The 22,573-nt window shown below is 38.3% G+C and overlaps 1 protein-coding gene and 1 long non-coding RNA gene across 2 annotated transcripts; one reads left to right on the forward strand and one right to left on the reverse strand.

Annotated features, from left to right (window-relative positions):
- Window positions 1–3,228: 3,228 nt before the first annotated feature.
- LOC146682199 (cytochrome P450 4F3-like) lies at window positions 3,229–12,246 on the forward strand. Its single transcript, XM_085448622.1, has 13 exons — window positions 3,229–3,470; window positions 3,661–3,805; window positions 3,898–3,951; window positions 4,091–4,218; window positions 5,254–5,375; window positions 5,455–5,604; window positions 5,903–6,032; window positions 8,889–8,955; window positions 9,109–9,238; window positions 9,332–9,465; window positions 9,731–9,795; window positions 9,874–9,956; window positions 10,033–12,246. The coding sequence occupies exons 1-13, from the start codon at window positions 3,264–3,266 to the stop codon at window positions 10,223–10,225; spliced, it is 1,608 nt and encodes a 535-aa protein (XP_085304748.1). The 5' UTR covers window positions 3,229–3,263; the 3' UTR covers window positions 10,226–12,246.
- Window positions 12,247–12,267: 21 nt separating this feature from the next.
- On the reverse strand, window positions 12,268–13,385 carry LOC146682200 (uncharacterized). Its single transcript, XR_014918046.1, has 3 exons — window positions 13,248–13,385; window positions 13,046–13,109; window positions 12,268–12,765 (listed from the first exon to the last, which is right to left on the reverse strand). It is a non-coding gene; the product is annotated as an uncharacterized LOC146682200 (long non-coding RNA).
- Window positions 13,386–22,573: the final 9,188 nt, after the last annotated feature.

A 22,573-nucleotide genomic window follows, 5' to 3' on the forward strand; every position in this document is an offset into this window, starting at 1 on the left:
TGTAGCACCTAAGAGTACGCATGTTCTTAGTGTTTTCTATCATTTCAGTGTCCTGAATGGTTCTAGGAATCCTCACAATAACAAACAGTGCTTTATAGAGGCTGTAACAACAATTACATGCAAAGCTGCCTCTGTAACTGTGCAGCTGCGTTTCGTTTTAACGTTATTCTACCTAAAATCATGTCTCACTATGTTCTCTGTATGTAGTGTACTAACTCACTGCGTCACTGTATTCAGATGTGTTTTCTTGCTTCTGTGGACATAAACACACTCAGATGGTTTTTGTGGTAATGACTGGCATGTGTCTGATCCTGCCACTAACACACGACTCTGAATATTCACAACGTCAGGAGCCTAAGCACCATCCGGCCTGGTTAGAACCTGAAAGGAAGACTGCCTCTTTTTGAAAAGTGTTGTCTTTTCTTGTGTGTGTGTTTAGCCTCATGCTTTTGAATGTTCAAATACTGGCCCAGAGAAGAACAGACCACTATTGAGTTAAGGCCTGGTCACCAGGCACTCCCAAACAAGCTCCCTCACCAGACCTAGCATCAGGATGGGGTCTCCACCGGTGTCCCTGGGTATCTCCAGTAAGGTTTATATATTCAGAAATCAGTTTATGGACTGATTTCAGATTTTGAGTTGCACTTAGTCTGACCCCTCACCCAGGACCATTTGCCCTGACAACATTGCTCCTGAAATCTAACATCTCATCACAATAAGGTGAGTCCTGACACATACAGGGTCTCCATCAAAAGGAATCATCTAAGGTGCATTAGGCATCTGATCAGGACGCCTAATGCATCCTGCATTGGAGTCTTAGATGAGGCGTTTTGGGCTTGTCCCACAGATAGGAGACCATGGGAGACCAGGGCAGGATGGGAAGATTATGTGTGATGACTGGCCTGGAAACCAAATGGTAGAAGTGCTGGAAGAGGCAGCTGGGAAAAGTGAGGTCTGGGCATGTATGGTTACTACCCTATGACCCAGACCTGGATAAATGATTGGTATTTAAAAATGCTTGTTGATATGTTTTTAAGACACATCAATAAAATATATTTTGCACATTTATGCTATTAGACTCTGGAGCTCCCCCATGTTCAACGTGATTCACTTACCAAAACAAAAAAGAAGTGCAATAAACAATCTGAGTGAATTTGACAAAGACAGTTGGTGATAGCAACAGATATTAACATTATTGTTAAATGAAAAATTGTGTTTTTTTGCAAAGATTATCATCATGTACACAAAATCTGATACATGATTACAATTTTCATTTTTAATGTATGCTGTGATTAGTTAGTGCTCATTTAAAAGTTTAGGAATTGTTGTGCCCATGGTGCAGTTGTCATTGAGATTTCCTTTGAGAGGAAACATGACATGTAGAGTTTTTATGAAATGACAGAGACTAACAAGAGCTCGACTACAATAGGCTCATCCCAAACTGGATTTTTTATTCTATTAAAGCCACAACTTTAAAAAAACTAAAAATGTTTCCTCTTGTACCCGTTGTGTGAATTCTGTGGTAAACATGTTGCCCCATGTGATTTGATCTGTGAAGGAGAACGAGAAATGCATGCCACTTTCTTCATTTACGCTTTCTCTCGGAAACACTTTCTAAGACACTATGTCAAAATTTAGCTTTGTTCTTACATACACATACAATTTTACTTTACATTTCTGGGGGCAGACATTTAATTTGGTTATTAGCTTTCTAGGGATTTTTGTTTGTTTGTTTGCTTTTGTGTGTGTTTTGCCATTTCACTTTTTTTATCAAGCTTTTTTCCAGGATGGGATAATGTTTATATTTCTACAACTGCATATTTTGGAAGATTTTGCTTCTCTATGTACAAACTGCTTCCAGCACTGTTGCACAGTACAACAATGCAATGCCTTTCAGTGGTTTCAACAACTTGATGCAGTTAGAGCAATGCAGTTCAGTGTAATACTTTAACCTTTCAGTATTTACACCATCCTTCCACACAAACTGGTGGCCAAGCTACAAGACCTGGGGCTTCCATACAGCACCTGCATGTGGATCAACAGCTTCCTCTCAGGCCGTAGACAGAGAGTCAGAGTTGGCCATCACACATCCTCAGCCCTGAGTCTCAGCACTGGCTCACCCCAGGGCTGTGTGCTCAGTCCACTGCTCTACTCTCTCTACACACACGACTGCACTCCTCGCCACCACAGCAACATCTTTGTGAAATTTGCAGATGACACCACAGTGGTGGGGCTCATTTCCAAGGGAGACGAGTCTACGTACAGAGACGAGGTGGAGCAGCTGACGTCATGGTGTAAGGCCAATAACCTCCTCCTCAACACTTCAAAAACCAAAGAACTCATAATAGACTTCAGAAGGAAAAAGGCAGAGATCCAACCACTATTCATAAATGGGGACTGTGTAGAAAGGGTGGCAAGCTTCCGCTTCCTGGGAGTCAATATAGAGGAGAACCTTTCCTGGAGTGTGAACACCTCCGAGCTGCTGAAAAAGGCCCAACAGAGACTGTACTTCCTGAGAATTCTCAGGAGGAATAACATCACACAGAGACTGCTGGTGTCCTTCTACAGAGCCACCATTGAGAGTGTTCTAACTTACTGCATATGCATCTGGTACACTAGCTGCACAGGGGCTCAGAGGAAAGCACTCCAAGGGATCATTAACACCGCCCAAAAGATCACTGGCTGCCCTCTCCCCACACTGGAAGTTCTACACAACGCCCACTGTTTAAAAAGGCCCAAAACATCATAAAAGACACCTCACATCCTGGCCACTCCCTGTTCGAACTGTTGCCCTCAGGCAGACGGTACAGGGCAATCAGAGCAAGGACTAATAGACTCAAACACAGCTGTTATCCAACTGCAATAACACATCTGAATACTACAAAAAAATGTCCATCACACCACTCTTGTGTTAATCTATGCACGGTCTGAAGCACGTGTGTGGGAATGTATGTGAATGTTTTACTGTTATATCTTATTAGTATTTTAAGTATTCTATCTATTTTATTTATTGAATTTTATTGTTTTATTTATATTTTGATATTGCTAGGGATGATGCAATGATCGGGGACCATTCTTAATTTCGTTGTTCTCATGACAATGACAATAAAGTTTCTGACTCTGACTCTGAATCAGAATTGGTGGGGTGGAGCAGTTTCCTCTCTACATGTTTCAACATCAGCAACTTCCCCCTATAAGAAACACGACAGAGCAGGATCAGTGGTGAGAAACTTGGACTTCTGGATGCTAATTTCTCTCTCCTAATGATGACTCTCCTGCACACTGTCCTTGCTCTGGTCCTCAGCTGGACAGGTCTCTCTTCAGTCCTGTACATTTTCAGTACTGGACTGTTTACTGTGGTTGCACTTTGGACTGCGAGGCTGCTGCTGCGTCACGCCTGGTACTCTCACAAGTTGTCCTGTTTCAGCAAACCACAGACACGTTCATGGCTGTTGGGCCATCTTGGGAAGGTACGACACGCAGCAATCATCTAGATTTTTATGATCTATTTGACATATTTATCTCTAAATCGTAACATAACTGTAGAGTTCCAAATTAAACAGGGTTTACTTTCTGTTGCAAAATATCACCATTATTTCCTCTTCGACTGTTTTAAACACCGCAAAACTTTAAATTTTGTTTCGGGATGAAACATTTTAGATGCAGAGCACAGAAGAAGGTCTTCAGCGGGTGGATGACCTGGTGCAGACATACAAACACTCCTGCTGCTGGTTCCTCGGTCCTTTCTATCATCTGGTCAGACTCTTCCACCCTGACTACGTCAAACCTCTGCTTATGGCACCTGGTAGGGTAAAACACCAACAGTCAGTCAGTATTAAACCACATTTCCAAAGCTTTTGTTCTTCTCTCACATCATCTGTTATTTACTTTTTTCAGCCAGCATCACAGTGAAAGATGAACTCATTTATCACCATCTACAGCCATGGCTGGGTAAGTCAGACATTTCAGCTTTTCTCATCCATGGTTGCAAGATAGGATCACTGTCAAATTTTTTTAAATTACGCAGTCTTAATAGAACATAGGAAATACAGGAAAGAATTATTCCTGCAAACTCTCTTTTTTCTCTCAGGAAACAGTGTGTTGAACAGTAACGGAGAGGTGTGGTCTCGCAAGAGGCGGCTGCTCACTCCAGCTTTTCATTTTGATATTTTGAAGAGCTACATTGCCGTTTTTAACTCCTCAGCTAAAACCATGCATGTAAGAGACACACAGGCACACATACAGATACACAAAACATGCTAATTTTAGTTTTTACTGACATATTTAGACAAGCAAACACTTGAAACCTTTAAAAACTGCATATGGTTAAACTGATACAGCAATGAGGAAAATTAGGTTTCCAGTTAACTTCAGGTTACAAATTAAGTTAATTGAAGGTTACCCATAATCTTCTTATGGCCTCTGACAGTGGCCTCCTCTCTGTGCTTATCCTGCTAGACCTCAATGCAGCATTTGATACTGCTCACCATAATATTTTGCTACAGAGATTAGAACATGCCCTTTTTAAAAAAAAAATTTATTTTTTTTTAGACTTTACAGTGTGACTGTATTTATTCAGGGTCAGGACAAGATCTCATTTCAGATTTCAGAACTCCTTTACAACGTTTGTGTAATGTTTTCTTGAATAGCTTCTGAAGGACGGTTTTGATTCAAGTTATCAAAAGTTCCTGTTTGGGAAATTGTGAATACAACTTTTGTTTTCTTTTACAAATTACACGTGCACAGCTCTTATATTTGAGCTTCTCTGGGTGATGGCAGTCAGACTTTTGTTGCTTTCATCTTGCTCATGACAGATTTGTGTTGCACAAGAATGTTTGACACTGTATGTTTCGTCCTCACTGGTAGGTACCCATTACTACACATCACAAAGAGCATGTATAGAGGCGCTGCGCACACAAGCACACAACAGCAGTGACAAAACTGCGTACCCCAGAGGTTCCCGTTGCCACATTTCTCATTATATCAAGCCGTGTGAAGCTCACTTTGTATGGAGTTGCTATGGTTACTTGTTAGATCCAGCTGGTTATAGATTTTATATTTGTGTATTGTTTTATTTATATATTTTAATATTATATTATGATATTTTCCAGTATTGTCAAAAACGTATGCTTATCATGCACAGAGCAGGTGCTGTAAATTATATACCATATGAATCACACACCACATATGATTTGTTTCCATGCTTATGCTCACACCTTTATCCTGTTAATCCCTCCTTGTTTCCGTTTTCAGGACAAGTGGTGCCGATTTGTAGCAGAAGGCAAAACTAATCTGGAGATGTTTGACCACGTCACTCTGATGACTCTGGACAGTTTACTGAAATGTGCCTTCAGCTACGACAGCAACTGTCAGCAGTGAGATCAGCCACTTACTTCAACTGATATCTCCCATTTTTGTTGTAGTTGTCAGTTTCTAAGAAGATTGTCCCTCCAGGTCTTCCAGTGAGTACGTGTCAGCCATAGTGGAGCTCAGTGACCTGATAATAGAGCGTAGAGAAAAAAATATTTTACACCACTGGGACTGGATTTACTGGAAGACTCGGCAGGGGGAACGATTCAAACAAGCCTTAAACACAGTACACAGGTAATAATCTGACCTTCTGACATTCTGCAGCTGAGTTACACAAGTCACATAGAAGGCTGCAATTGTGATGACACATTGTTACTCCCAAATGGTGAAAACTAAACTGTTACTGTCCTTTATGTTGCTTATCTTCTTTTCCTTGTGCAATACTGTTGAAAAAAAATCTATTTAAATCTAATGTTCTAGATACTTTTGATGCTGTAATATTCTTGAATAGTAACTTGTAATTATGTCTAATGAACTGTTGAGTATGGTAAAGGCAGGCTAGTGATGTAAACCGCTGCATTCTGGTTTACAGGTTCACTAGGGATGTGGTTGAGAAGCGCCGCACCCTCCTTAACCAACAGAGGGAGACAGAAGCACAATCTGAAATTGCTCCAACAGCCCAGAAGAGGAAAGATTTTGTAGACATCCTGTTGTTGACAAAGGTAGGATGGTACTCAACTTTAATAGAAAGCGACTGAAAGAAAATGAGCCGGGCTGAGCCGAGTAGATACCAGGAGGAGGTAGTAGTGGAAAAAAGGAGTGTATAGAGCCATTTTTAATTGAAATACTGCACCGGCTTAAGTGTCTCTTAAATAAGGGTTTGTAACATGTAGATGATTCATAATGAGGAAATTTCAACATAGCCAGACTTTCTCTGCATTAGCTGACTTCACATAATACTAGATGTCAAAATCTCACAGAGGTGAAAAATAAATTACCTGGAGTCATATTTAGTTTACTACTTCGTGCACTTTTGCTGCTGCTGTATATTTCATACAGCTGCACATTAAAGTTAAAACTTTTCATACATTTAAACATTAAAAGTTACTCTGTGTATATATATGTATACACTCATGTTTAAAAATGATTAAATCAACAAGGCACTTTGTTCACATTGTACTACATTAACTGTTTATTAAAACCTCTTTGCAGAAAAATTCAATCTTTCACTTCATTCTACCTGCATGAAGAATGTATCATAGCAAATCTCACAGCAAAATATTAGTTGTTGGATCTCTACATTTTCCCCGTGTGTTTTAGCATGCAGCACAGTTTCTGCTGCTTTGGGAGTAAGACAATATTTAGATGACACATATCTTTGGCCAAATGGAATTCAACTGTATTGATTTCACTGCATATTCTTCGAGCTGGTTGGATATATAGATGTGCTATACAGGCTCACTCTTATGGGCATCTGAGTGGGTCCTGGATAAGTCCTTTTAGTGACCAGTGACTTGTTTTTCTTGGCCTCCGCATATTAATTATCCTGCAGTTTGTGGTGTGTTTTCAGGCAGTTATATAATAATACCCTTTCCATATGATATGTTCTTGGTTAAGCTTCTGTTCATGGATGTAGTGTTTTAGGCTACATCCAGATGAACAAAATCAACCTTTTGGGATTTAATTAGCTGGATTATTGAGTATGCATCAGTTATTCGCTTCCAGAGCCATTATATTTGAACTATTACTGAGACAGCTCTGAAATAATCATGTAGAACTGATCTATATGTGGAATTCTGTGCAGACAGAGAACCTCCACCAGTCATTAGTGGCCTGGAACAGGTGATGGTATGGACCTTCCACACATATGCGTAAACTAAGTGAAAGTGTGTAGGAAGATGGTGTTGGGGACACTTTGAAATTGGCCACAGTGTAGGTAAATAGTTAGAAGTGAAACAGGGCATTTTAACATTGATCTCAAAAAGGCCTTCGACACAATCAATCACTCAATTTTATTGGATAAATTGGAAAGATATGGTATTCGAGGGAAAGCTGGTAACTGGTTAAAAAGTTACCTAACGGGTCGGGAACAATATGTTAGCATAGGGCATTACCATTCAGAGAAACTTGGTATTACATGTGGTGTTCCCCAAGGGTCAGTGTTGGGACCAAAACTTTTCAATGTATACATAAATGATATTTTTGATGTTTCTCAAGTACTTAAACTCATACTGTTCGCAGATGACACCAACATATTTTTCAGTAGCGATGATTATACTGATCTTGTAATGACCGTAAACAGGGAGCTAAAATTAATAAAAAAATGGATGGACATAAATAAATTATCATTAAATATAAATAAAACTAAAGCAATGTTTTTTGGTAATTTAAAATATAATATAGAATTACCAATTATCATTGAAGGTGTACCAATTGATAATGTGAGTGAAAACAAATGGGAGTCGTAATTGATAATAAAATTTCATGGAAACCCCACGTCAGACACATAAAAACCAAAATTTCCAGAAGCCTCGCAGTTTTGAACAAAGTGAAACAATTCCTTGATAAAGATGCACTTCGTACTCTGTACTGTACCCTGGTTCTTCCATATCTTACATATTGTGTGGAAGTGTGGGGAAACACATATAAAAATACAACTAATCCATTAGTCACAGTACAGAAACGAGCACTGCGTATTATTCACAAGGCTGGTTATCTAGATCATACTCACAAATTCTTTCTTCAGGCAAAGTTACTTAAATTCCAGGATCTGGTTAATTACAATACATCCATAATTTTGTATAAAGCTTTTACTAAACTTTTACCGGCAATTTTACAAACTAGATTTGAAATTCGAGAAAAGGTTTATAATGTGAGAGGCTTTGGAGAATTCAAATTACCCAGAACTCGAACAACCCGTAAAGGCTTTTGTGTGTCTGTATGTGGTGTGAAAATCTGGAACAGTCTGAGTTTACAATTGAAACAATGCAAAAATATTCATAGATTTAAATTCCTCTACAAACAGTTGGTCTGGTCACAGTATACTCAATGATGCTTTTAGTGTGCTCTGTAATGTCTGTTCTCTTACCATTGCTGGTATGGATTCCAAAAAAAAAAGTGTGTGTATGTATGTACATATATGTACATGTGTGTGTAGATATATATATATGTATGTGTGTTTGTTACTTGTAGTTATTACTGCCTGTTACCTGTGGTAATGCAATTTATAATTTATATATTCTGTATTCAGTTATGAAGGCTCTAATTGTTGTTTGCGAGCTGCCGTTTAGATGCTTGTATGTGCCCGGGGCTGTTGATGGGTCTGTATGCAATGATGGGCGTAGCTGCGGGAAGTTTGTTTTTTTTGTTGATGAGTGAGTATAGGGGTGGGATTTAATAAGTTTTCTTCGTCCCACTCCTTTTTCAGGCAATTTTTGTTTTTTGTTTTGTGCATTTTATGTTCAATATAGGTATTTGTTGTGCCTGAAAATGAACAAATAAATGAAATGAATGAAATGAAATGAACATGCATTACATTTTTGGCACTGCATTAGTTGCAAGATGTCTGTGTGTTGAAGGATGAAGATGGGCAAGGACTAACGGACGAGGAAATGCAGGCTGAGGCCAACACTTTCATGTTTGCAGGTGACATGTTACAGTAACATCTGTGGTCACACATAAAAATTACACCATAGTGGTAACTGCTGCTGTATACTCTAGGATGTCTCTTTAAAGCTGCAGCTCATAGTTTGCTGTCATTATCCTCACACTTTGCAAATCTTCCTTCTTCTCGGGCAGGTCATGACACAACAGCCAGTGCCATCTGCTGGACGCTTTATAATTTAGCACGCCATGAACACTATCAGGAAAAATGCAGACAGGAAGTGATGGACCTGATAGAGGGACGAGATGGACAAGAAATCCAGTGGTCAGAAAATACAAATGCCAGCAACATTATTGGTAGTTTCAGATGTTTACATGTGAATTTTATCTCAGTGCCCTGACATGACTTGATCTTAAGGGAGGATCTGTCCAACCTTCCCTTCACCACCATGTGCATCAAAGAGAGCCTCAGACTCCACGCTCCTGTGCAGGCTGTAACACGGAGTTACACCCAGGACATGGTGCTGCCAGGAAACCGAACAGTCCCAGCAGGTGAGGGGGGAAACTCTCTTTCAAGATTTTCAAATAGACTTAGGAGATTCAAGAGCTGTGTCTTGTCATAAATCATGCTTTAGCTTTCATTTGTGAGACAGTACTTTAAGGGATACTATTTAAGGAGAGATTACTATATATTAGTTCCAGTTTTTAATGTCAAGTTACACACTTAATGAGAGAAGCTGATAACGAATAAATGTTGAAGTTGTAAAAGGAAAGTTTAAGCTTTAACTAACTCAACTAATTGTTTCTTGTAAACCAGGTACAATCTGCTTGGTAAGCATTTATGGAACACACCATAACCCCACTGTTTGGACAAACCCACATGTAAGCACTTAGTAAGATCATCTTAATTTTTGATACAAATCTGTCATATTTAATCTTTGTCATTTGCTCTCTAACCAGGAATATGATCCCCAGCGATTTGACCCAAGCAACAAAAAGAGCCAAACCTCTCATGCCTTCATCCCCTTCTCCTCAGGCCCCAGGTTCAGTTTCAGAATTATTCCCAACAGTACAACTAGGAAATGTTTTGGTAGCAAAATAACAAGTATATTTTAACAGGAACTGCATTGGTCAGAAATTCGCCATGGTGGAGCTCCGTGTTGTTGTGGCGTTGACCCTGCTCAGGTTTCGACTGACCCCAGGAGTGAATCCTGAACTCGGGAGCAGCAGAGTTCGCCGTCTCCCCCAACTCGTCCTGCGTGCGGAGGGAGGCCTGTGGCTGCAGCTGGAGCCTCTGAACACGCCCACATAGCAGGAGCAGTCAGATGAATGAGCCAATAAGATGATATAGTAACTTGTGTTTTTGAGAAAAGAGTAAAGAAAAGATCAGCCAGGAAGTGAAACTTAATGCAGTATCTACGTCGATGCCCACTGACAAACGTTATCTATCTGCAGTAACTTTTTGGTGTATTTATCTAATATAGGCAAATGCAATAATAACCATGCAACTCTTTAATGTACCTCTCAGACCGTAATTAGCAGTTTGGTTTTGAGGTTTCATACATTAATATAAGGGCTAAAATCTTCTTGTCAGAAATCGACATTTAACTGGGCAAATAAAAAAATTATCTTCTTTAACATAAAAAGAAACATAGCATTCACAATTTTGTTTCCTTTCTTACATTTTGGTGGCACAGTTGATCTGTCATAACTTCGATATACTGCAGCTCTATATTTAAGTACTGTTAAGAAAAAAAATAAGTGAATTTCAAAAAAACCTTTTTTTAGATATAAATATACGGCTTTATAGCTTTAACTTTTACCTGCAATATTTTTACATGTGTAAAAATGATTACATTTTAACTATTAATATGATGAAATGTTCCTACAGCACAACTGATCAACCTTAGAGTTGCAGAAAAGTACTGTTATTATAATGTAATTGTATGTCAATTCTCCTACATGGCAGTCTTATTTAATCATAAAAATTACATACCACCCTTAAAAGTCAAAATGCTCTTAAATACTGTAAAACTAGCATCTGGGTTTGTAATTATAACAATCTACTGTTCATTGTTGATTCTATCAACTGTTATTGATATAATTTATTATTTATAACTTTATGTAAGAAATCGTGGTATTTAATAAAAAAATTTTTAAAAAATAAGTTATTCCAACCTACAAAGTTTAAAATGACGTTTTATTTAAAAAATTAAAAAATGTTAATGTTATTAAATGTTATTGGTATTGTAATCACATGCACATGTAATTACATTGCTAACTACAAATCTTATCAAATCAGACTGGATTCCATATAAACACTGAAAGTTACATTTAATATTAGCTTTGGTTTGTTTGATACTATCATAACAGTGCAGTAATACGGCATAGCATTTTGATTTTTATATAAACATTTACCTACTTAAACATTATAGAGTTATGAAATTCAGTTTTCCAATGACAGCTTTTAAACACACTTCCTGTGTCTCAACATTTAATCCTTTTTTTAATCCTGTTTGTCATCCTTCACCAGGTACAAACTATAAATGGCCTGTTTCCTTCCTCCAAATTTTTTCCTTATTGCTGCCTATTGGATGAAACTTTTCAATTTCCAATCACATCATTTCAGATCTTGTCGAGGTTGCGCGGCAGAGTACCAGCACTAACACTGCTTCTGTTAAGAACTAAGATACAAAATGTTTTGACTGATTGGTGGCACAATTTTCTCAATATAACCCTTTCACTTCTGATATTTTTCAATAAAATAAAAGTACAAAAATATTGATATTTTTAGTGTTACATAACTGATAGTACTTTAATTATATGAAATTTCAATAGCCATCTGTAAAATAATATTATGATTGGATTGCATTTTAATAATGCAAACCTGTAATTTACATGCAATTGTTCATACTCATTACATTTGTATCTATATATAATCTGTATACAATATACATTTCTGAATCTGGCAACTACTGGACAGTAATTATAGTTTTCAAAGATAATTATATCTGCAAAATTCTGCAAAGATGTAACAGAAGAAAAATGTAAAATTACAGATTTTTTTTTACAGCGTATACAAGAACTCTATAAGAATTTTGTTTGCGTTTTGTTGATGTGCTGTAAAAAAAACAAAAACAGTTTTGCTCTAGCACAGGTTACAAAAATGCCCAGAACACAATACTCCCAGTCCTCCCAGTTCCAGTTTTGTTTTTGGTTTGTGTCCAGATAAATTGACAATGTGAAAAATGCAAGCATGTATTCTGCTTCAAAATGTATTCATAGCTGTAAATCCAATAAATCAAAAGACAAACAAAGATTGCTGGAGGAAGAAAGTTTATTCTGCTATATTCAATGTTTCCCAAATTCTTCCAAAATAAATCCTTTAATTTCCAGAATTAACTGAACATAGCCACATAATTAACATTTAGATAAATGTTACTTCCAAGTAAAGAGGCACAAATAGCATCACTTTCAACTTTAATTCTTCCACGCATCAAGGTGTACAGGTTTTCCATTGTTACACGTTATCACCTGAAGTTTGGTTTCAGTGTACTTGTATGAACAAGGGTTCTTGCTCGATTGTTTACATTTAATAACGTCATACTCTCTGGGGATGAATCCTGTGTTTGTTTTTACACACACAGTCAGAACTGATTCCAAATACTCTTCTTTGATGAAAGTGTTTTTCTCCTTGCATTCATTTCTGCCATTGATGTTTTTCATCATTTGATCACAGGAGCCCTTTCTCACAACGATATGTTTAGTTTTGAGCTTGTCATCAGTTTTACAGAGCACAGCAGGAGAAAACAGCACCAGGAGCAAACAGGCACATTGAAACCTCATGATCCCCTGATAAAGAAAACAGAGCATTTACATTAATATTTCCTCATTCTTGTTACTGGTGTAGTAGATCTGTCATAAATTTGATATAGTGCACATCAACTGGATGACACTGATCACATTTTACTTTGGTTTTATCTGAAAATGTGTAGATTTACAGTAAAACAGTGTTGAGCCTCCATCAAAATGTTTGCATTTATTTGATGCTCTGTAATAACAGAGCCACAGAGACACTGCTTTTGCTAAATGCAGTTTCACATACAAAAATATCGGTTACCCAGCACTCTACCTTTTTTTGTTTTTGCTTGTAGTTGTTTGGTTAACTCGCAGTGGCTCAGGAATGAGTTGGTAATCTGCAAAGTGGAGCAGAATCAATAATTCAGACTTTGGTATTCAACACACGTCTTTACACCTGTGTGTGAACTTCAGTTAAGAGTTTTGTCTATCAATGAGTTTCTTTCCTATAATATATGATAAATGAATGTTCTTACCAAACATGAAGTGAAGACTGAAGACCAACAGATATATTTTACATTTACAAGTCATAGTTTGCCTTTGTCAGAGCGTAGACTCTGTGCACTTCCGCTTTTATACATAAAACCACAAACATCTCAGATAATTATTTGCATCACTTTTGCAACCTTCCTGAGACGCTTTAGCACTTCTCTATTTGTGATTAGGAAACAATGCAACTGTCACAACAAATGACCACAACAGCTTGTAGACACAGTTTGCTATTCAAAGCTGGTTTTACATTAAACAAGGTATTCCTGCATGTTTGTCGGCCAAACTGTGACAGCACTTTTTCACAGCACTATATTTATATAACTGATGATTTATACAGTTTGTGCACACTCTGCTAACATATCTGGTGCAACAACAGATGAACTATGATGTGGCATTTATTCTGTGACTGACAGACTTGTGAAATGTTTTGACAGTTTGCTCATATTTCCGCATTTTAAACCAGAAGACCAGTTGCACTAGTGGCCACAGGCATGACTCTAACATGACACGTATCTCTATACTTCTGAATATATCTACAATTTATAATTATTCTGCCACACAATATATACATCAAATAATATTCTGCCAGTCTGCTAATAAACTATTTGCACATCTCTGTTGTCTCTCCTGTATATGACAGACATCTATCTAATGTAGGTCAAGGTACACTGCATATCATATAGTATATGCTCGAAAAGCTAAAAACAAAATAGAAGTAATACACTTTTAGATTGTCTGAGGACACTAAACCTTTAGATTTTTGATCAAAACATGTTCCAGTTAAATATTTTTGATTATTCTTATTTATTTGGGAGTAACAATATGTAGTGACAGTTAAAGTTCAACTTATCAAGATGCCAAATGTCCCAGTATTAAAGTCTTGTGTTAGAAGTTTCATGATTTTAGTTTCTTGTATTATTAATTACACTTTATACACACTGTGGCCCCATTAAAGACTGATTTGGCCATGGTAAATTCAGATGAAACATTTCAAAGTTCATATTCACTCAGCTGTAATGTACACATGACTTATTTTGCCATTACCTATTACAATAGCTTACTGCGGGAAATGGTTAATGCGGTACAGAAGTTTAAAAATAAAGAAAGAAAAGCTAAAGTGGCGAAACTGTTTTGTGACTTCCATCTCTGTAGAGAGATAAGCACCTCTGCATGTCACATGGTCAAAATTCACTGAGTCAATGTCACGTCTGCAGGACGTGTGACTCTTGTGAACACACTGTACACCCCCTGTCTGCAACACCACTGGAGTCTAGAAAACAGCTTTTGTTTTGTTATGATCAGATAAGACATATTTCTCATGTAAACTCATAAAGATGTACATGGTGTGATGATTGACAACATAAAAGGACTTTTTATTTGAGCACTTTGGCCCTTTATGGTTTGCATCATGATAAAAAAATATTTGTTTTAGTTTAAGTCACAAATAATAATAATAATAATGTTAATGTATTGAACCAAATATATATGTGTGTGTTAGCAGAGAAGGGCGTAAGTGCATTTCCTTGTTGTGGTCATGTCTCTGTAACTCTGTTGGTTAGTTGTTTATATGCCGTATATGGGCTTAAAATACACACTATGAAATGGACAGGAAGTGTGGGTGCTAAACTGTTGCTCTGCATACCACAGGAGTAGGGCAGGAGCTGCACAGAGGAATCAGGGTTCTTTCTCCCTTGGCTGTTTTGTTTGACTTTTTGTTCCTTTTTTGGTGATTTTCATCTTTAAGCAGGTCAGTCTTTGAACTTGTTATATTTTACCATTTTGCCTTTGTGTAACCTTTTGCTAGTGGGTAATAACATTTCCGTAGGCCTTTTGGTTATAAACACTGATATCTGAAAAATGTACATCATAAAACTGCATGAATACAATGTTTTTAGTCCATCATTAATGATAAAACTATAATAATAATGGCAGTTGCATTTTGTTAGTACTAAGATTGACCAGAATCGACAGGATTAAAAAAGATTACATCAGAGGGACAGGTTTTGGAGACAAAGCTGGAGAGGGCAGATGAGGATGGTAAGGATAGGATGATAACTAAAGCGAACAACTGAAAGGGGAAGAAGAAGACTAGAAGTTGTATACAAAAAAAAGTATTACATTAATTAAGTAATATCCTTGGAATGCTTCAGAGTTAAAGAAAACAAAAGTAATAGTGTCTCAGTGAATTTGTATATCTGATAAATGACCTCCATAACTTACACACAGAGCTGTTTGTGAAAATAAGTGACTCGTTGTTGTTGGATGTTGTTCAAGTCATATATCTCACATACACAGCTGACTTTAGTGGTTACTTTGCTTTTGTTAAAGTTAAAGAGTCTATCAGCAGGTCACTGTGTAATGTATTTACTATGATTCAACCATATTCATCAGATTGAATCTAAAAATACATCTTTACCATCTGGTGCTTCAGACGACCAGCTTATGTCCACCGCAGATTAACCAACCAACCCGTTCTCAGTCAAGTCACAAAACTAAGTAATTCAGCAAGTTTGCATTACAAAAATTTAGTATATTATAAAAAGTTTGTTTTGTTTTCTTCTTTTTCTGTACTTACTGTTATAGTGTACTAAAAAGGTCCTATTTTTCTTGTAATTCCACAAAAATGTAAACAAAAATTCAGAAAGTTAATTTCCCAGAGTATTGTGTTGGATGTCATTTACTCAGAAAATGTTTTTTTTATTATGACTGTTTAAACAATATTATATTTTTTTTGTTCTACAGACAACTGCCCACTAAAATCAAAACTTTAAAGAGGACAGACTAATGTAAATGTTTGGTTTTTCTTCACCAGGGACTCATGAAGGTTCAATGTGCCTGTTTGCTGCTGCTGCTGCTCTCTGCTGCTGTGCTCTCACAAACTTATAAAGATTTCAAAAGGAAACACATCCTTCCAAGAAAGGGCTCTCATGACTGTAATAACATGATGATAAATGTCAATGACATAAATCAGTGTAAGTCAATAAATACTTTCATGAAAGATAAGGTGACCTTAGTAGTTGCTTTGTGTAGCACTAACAAAAAGGGGTTTGTCACCCACAAATTTGATGTCATTGACTGCATAATGATAAGCAGCAAACCTTGTTTATACCAAATGCTAACACTCAGAAAAAACAAAAGGATAAAATGTGAAAATGGCCTACCTGTACACCTTGAGGCCTGAAGTATCAGGTTTCAATGATGCCTTAAACGGTTCTCTGTCTTTCTGTTTCTTTATCAGTTATATATTTTATTGTGTGATGCTGAATCTGAGTAAATAAGTCACAAAAAGAGTCCCATCAGTCAGACTCTGCCCAAACTTTGCCTGTGCCACAAGCCTTTAATTTTGACCTTCCTTTATAAACATTTACATTTGATTTAATAAAGGCTTTCTAAAACCACAAAATTAACAGATAGAAAGTATGAAATTGTTTGAAATGTGTCTATGAGGAAGCAATATGTTCATAAAAAATGTGAATTTGAACATGTGCGATCTCAAGTATATCATAAAATAGTTTGAAATGTTTAATCACTGTAGGGTCTGTGATTTGGTGCTATATAAATAAAATGTCATTCAATTTAATGCTGTTTTAAATAAACAGTAGAAATTCCTGATTATGTGTGTGTTGCTTGTTGAAGCACTTTGAGTTTGTTGAAGACCATCTCTGAAGATGTCCTTTGGATCAGTTACTATCCTTACATGACATTATCGTGTATAATGTGTGTTTTAACCGTTCTGAGAACATGATTGTGATTGGCAGTCAAAACTACTGTAACAACATTTGTTGATAAGTTAACATTTGCACGTTTTCACTTTTTGATCATCTGGAGATCATTTAACTAAAATAAAAATGTGCAATCTGACAAACCAGGCTCTTGATTTGTCTCTTAAATTTTTGTGTTCAGTACTGGCATAATCATAAACTGATGGCGAGACTAATCAAATAGTTATTGTGGTATTAAAATGTAGCACGGGCTACTCAAGTGAAATATCTTCAGATTTTACTTAAACACAATTCTTCCATCATTGTTATGTGGATAAATGCTATCTCTGGTATTGCACTAATAGCCATGTTACTGTAATACCTCTACAGAAGAATCAAATACTCACTTTGGCATTTTACAATAAATGCCAGCTATAGTACACAGAACTGAAGAGTCTAAAGCTACGTCCACACGTACCCGGGTATTTTTGAAAACGCAGATTTTTCTATGCGTTTGCGCCTTTCGTCCACACGTAAACGGCGTTTTCGGTCACAAAACTCCGGCCAGGGTGGATATTTTCAAAAACTCAGTTTTTGCGTTTACGTGTGGACGAGGAAAATGGAGAAAACGCAGCGTCAAAGGTGTGCGCCTCTTCTGACGTCACACTGTGCGCCACGTTTGTCATGGTCTGGGTGGGCACCTGCAGGTCTCCGACAGCGGCCCCTCCTCCTTTGGACGGAGTTCGGTTGCTCCTCCCTGGCTGACCACCTGTGGGCAATCGTGCCGGCAGTATATCAGACCTGCGCTCTCAACCATTCATCGCCTGAGTATCTGCTATCCCCATGTCAGTCGAGTGGAGCATCATAACTCTGTCAGACGCTGTGTGATGTCTTACTTGTTTTTCTTGTCCTCAGAGGTAGCACCTGGAGTGGAGATCTTGTCTCCCTCACTCCCGCCTTCCTGGACCTGGGCCGCCTGCTGCTAACACGACGTGGCCTGCCGGCCCACCACTCACTTGCCTGCCTCCCCACGCTTCGACCTCTTCCGGGCTTCCGCCCCACCTGTCCCCTCCACCTGAAACCATTGCCCCGGCCCCTGCCTAGTCCTGTTTCTATCTCCCCGCTGCCTCTGCTGTTCAGCCGTCTCCTAGAGGTGTCTAGGTTGCCCTCATTATCGTAGATAATCCTACGCGCCACGAGTGTGGTGGCGCCGCTTTGCTTTTGCTTTTGTTTGCCTGTGGGCGGAAATAAATCATTTGTTCCCTACCGTCTCGCTTCCGGGTTGGTTTCTGCACCTGTGTCCATCTTTGTTCCCTCGTGCCGCTGGGCCGTGACAACGTTATTGTTTCGGTGAAATTAATTTCTACAATGGCGGACGTAGACAAAATACTGTTACTGTTAATTTTACTCTCTGCAGTGTTTAAATGCTTACATATACACACACAGTTATTGTCCCGCCACACATACGACTCAGTTCTGCTTCTATGCGCCATCTTTGTTTACTCTTTCCCACCCAGGCTTATTGACTTCTGATTGGCCAACATTTCTACACGGATAGGAATATAGCGCCACCTGCTGCTTTGGCATGTTCCTAGCAGTGTTTTCCTTCGTTTTTGGCTTTTATGTGTGGACGGGATTTTTTTTATACACGAAAACAGAAAATCTTCGTTTTCAAAAATACCCGTGTACGTGTGGATGAAGCCTAAATTTGAACTGCAAAAGCAAAACTCCAGTTGAATTTATGTAAATGGAGTAATAAAGAAAATTATGGCGGAAAACTTTTTTCTGATTAACTTAGAAAAAAGAGGGTAAAAAGAAAACCGCAGCAACAATACGTTTTGCCAACAGCTCACAGGCACACACAGATCAGCATGATCATTGTTGCTAATCATGTGACTGAGAAGTCAACACGTCTCCAATGAGGAAGGCCCATTATGTCTAATGTCATGTGTTTCATGTAGTTTTGGATTGCTTGTATCACTGCATGGCTATCTATTACCTACTCTATACAGTAAATTAGCAAAAATCTGCTGACATTAATTTGAAAATGAACACCTGCTCAACACAATTAGTAACTATTACGATGATACCACACAATGTGTGTAACTCTGTGTTGTTTTACAGTGCTATCTTGGCTGAGTTCCATTCTCTACACTAAAGGTATACTGTATATTACTAAACTGTTTAAAGTTGGTATAATGACTGAGTTCAGTGAATGACTCTAAGCATCATCATTTTAAATGTAAATGAATTAAATTCAAATTTTTTTATTTGTCACGTACACAGTCATACACAGTACGATATGCAGTGAAATGCTTGGACAACTGCTCGTGACCTAAAGAAAAAAAAAAGGAAAGGGCTATGAATAAGATAGGAAATAAATATGAAAAATTAAAGTGTAAATTTAACTAGGAAGGAATAAAATATAAAAAATTAAGGTTAAAAATTAAATAACTGTACAACACAAATTAGAATGAAGGGTAAATTTAACTGGGAAGAATAAGATAAAATATATAAATTAAAGTTGAAAATAAAATAACTGTACAACAAAATACACAATATAGAACTATATAAGAATGTATGAAGAAATCTAAATATAAATAAATATATATATATATACACACAATAACAGCAGCTGTACAAGTATTAACTGGAAATGAAGAATATAGTGTCCAGTGTTGTGCAATCCACATTATGTCTTGTGCAGTGCAAATATGCTTAAAGTGATTTAAGTGATGAGGTGAAAACAATGTCCAGTGTGTGTGTAAGAACCATATGTGTGGGTCAGTACTGTGTGGTGGTGTGATTGAGAGACCGTATCGCCTGCAGGAAGAAGCTCCTCCTCAGTCTCTCTGTGTTGGTCTTCAGGGAGCGGAATCGCTTTCCTGACCTCAGCAGAGAGAACAGTCTGTTGTTGGGATGGCTGAGGTCCTTCACCATCTTCCTGGCCTTGGTCCAGCACCGCCTGCTGTAGATTGAGTGCAGGTCAGGGAGCTCGGAGCGGATGGTGCGCTCAGCTGACCGCACAACCCTCTGTAGAGCTCGTCTGTCCTGCATGGTGCTGTTCCCGAACCAGGTTGAGATGTTTCCCGTCATTAATAATTAGAATAACTAAAATAGCGTGTAAGCACAGGCGCATTAGCATTAAACCTTGTGAACTGACTGTGTGTGTACGACTCATTTCCTATTTAAATAGCATCTCCTACAGTCCACAGATATAACCTCTCTTCTTTCTCTCCTGTCCTGTCTTTTCTTACATCTTTCTGGGTGAAGTTAGCTCTTTTTCTTTTCTCTCCCTTTGACCCCTTTGACATACAGCAGCTGGACCTTTAGCTAGTGTTGTGGATAGGCGTAGCTTTGGGTCACGTGGTGTCGGTGATTGCTATATCACCTGTTCACGTCCTGAGGGAATTTTTGTGAATGAGTAGGTGATGGGGGAAGTCGACTTTTGCTGACCGCTCAAGCTTAGAATGTTTTTGATCACTGTTTTTCTACGGATTTTAAGGATTTGATAACAAATAAAGGAGTTTTAACCTGGAACTTTGACTTACGTTTTAAACAGCGGGCGCGTCAACATTATTCCCCTATTCAGCTGCTCGGCGACTCAAAGGCTTGACAGTCGCCAATATTTGTCAGCAAAAAGTGCGACGGCAATGGAGCCTCCCGCAATCAGCGCTGAATAAACGCCGACGCGAGCCCACACACCGCCGCCACTACACCCATAAAATCGGCTAGTCTGACAGATAAGGAGAAGACGACGGTGGTATGTAAACTGTGTTTTTGTGCTGCGTGTTGTTTGTTTGAACGCAGTTTGGATTCTGACTAGTGATGGGTCGTTCGCGAACGAAATGGCTCTTTGACGTGAACGACGCGAGCCGGCTCCTTATCGCGAGCCGTCACGTGGGGTTTTTTTTTCTTTCTCTCGCCCTCTCTCTCGCACTTTTTTTTCCGCTTCACTCTGCATGCCAGCCTTGTGCTTTACGATGGGCAGAGGGGGGAGGGGCGGTAGTTACACTCAGTAGCACACGAACAGAGCCAGAAGAAGAGAGAGAGAGAGCCAGGGACAACAACGTCACATTAGAAAGGTATGGTAATCATCCACAACTATTTTCAGTTGGAGATGATAAAGGATTCAGAAAGTTTATTCACGCAGGCCCATATGACAGAGAATATGCATGTTCTTTTTGTTTTCATATTATAATTTATATTTAATTGTGTTGTGGTTTGCAGTGTTTTGTGTTGTTTTCACTTTAAATTTGTAAAAGGAAAAAGCTGAAAATTTAAATAGTTAAAAGTTGAAATGTGAATAGTTGATTTTTGTATTATATGATTTATTTATTACATTTTATGTGGAGTGAATAAATAAAAGTATATTTACGGTGGCCCCTAGAGACAAAGCACATACAAACTCCAAAACACGTAAAAACTCCAAAACACGTAAAAACACGTACAAACTCCGAAGCACGTAAAAACTCAAAACACAAAAGACAACAGAAGTGCTCCAGGATGCTGGGCGCAGTGTTGAGCTTTTGTTATCTTGTGGCTACACAAGCCAGCAAGTACCAACGACCGGATTTGGTGTGTGGTAGTAACAGGTAAATGAACTTTTTTTTTTAAATGATTTGAATATATATGAGTGCCTGTGTATAAATACACAAACAATACATACATGCTTTCAATTGTGCAATTTAAGTGATCTAGTAGCTCTGCTTTGGAAGTTCAGTTCATGCTAGAAATGTGTTTTGGAATTTGTACGTGTTTTGTCTCTAGGGCCCACCGCATATATTTATATATAAACATATATAAATAAAACCACTTTTTTTTACGTAAGTAATTCCTTTTGTGCATAATTTTATATTATTGTTATTAATAAATTAATTAAAGCAACAAAACAACCTGAAGAGCCGGTTCGGAGCCGAAAGAGCCGGCTCTCTAAAAAGAGCCGGAAATCCCATCACTATCATGTGCCCACCATTAGAAGCATGCCTATGGAAAAAGTGCGCCGGCACACAGTGCAGTGCGCTTTGTAGGTGTTATCGTGCATTTTCCCAGCCAGGTGTTTTCCTTTTCCCATTCCTCCCCGTACTTTTGCAGCCTTTTTTTTTTCTTTCTCTGAGGGGAACAAACATTGCTGCTCTAATGCTGGGCTCACACTGTGCGGTTTTTGGCCCATTTTGAGACGATTTTTGAGTCGTGCGACCGATTTGGTGATCGGCCCGATTTTGGCCTTCATCGTGCGTCGTGTAGTATACGTGGGGTAACGAGAAGCGATTAACACCTCACGACCAGCTCCCGATCATCAATCGCTCGTGAGGGTGTCACCGCAGCCGCTCACACTGTTCACGCGCAAACATGTAAACGTCGGTGAAAAAGACGGCGCAGCACGGCTGTGCAGCGTGTGATCTGGACACAAGCGATGGAGGCACAACTTGTAGAACTTTGGAAAGCTCATCCGAGCCTTTTCGATGTGGCCTCACAAAATTATCACGACCACAACAACCATGAAAACAGTTGGATCTACACTGCTGCTCAATCACAGCTGATCAATGTTTTTCATTAGCAATTTAGCAAAGTTGATGGTGGTGTGTCTGTGTGAGTGAAAGACAGAG

This window comes from Copadichromis virginalis, linkage group LG23 (genome assembly GCF_057382275.1).
Source record: "Copadichromis virginalis isolate Kocher_CV1m ecotype Utaka linkage group LG23, C_Virginalis_male_GT1.1, whole genome shotgun sequence".
Classification (NCBI taxonomy): Eukaryota; Metazoa; Chordata; class Actinopteri; order Cichliformes; family Cichlidae; genus Copadichromis; species Copadichromis virginalis.

Excerpts from the sequence above, each read along its gene's own strand:
- LOC146682199 (XM_085448622.1), top strand. The coding sequence starts at position 3,264 with ATGATGACTCTCCTGCACACTGTCCTTGCTCTGGTCCTCAGCTGGACA. Across the intron at positions 4,219-5,253 it reads CCTCAGCTAAAACCATGCAT|GACAAGTGGTGCCGATTTGT; the intron begins GTAAGAGACACA and ends TTCCGTTTTCAG. Across the intron at positions 9,239-9,331 it reads GATGGACAAGAAATCCAGTG|GGAGGATCTGTCCAACCTTC; the intron begins GTCAGAAAATAC and ends CTTGATCTTAAG.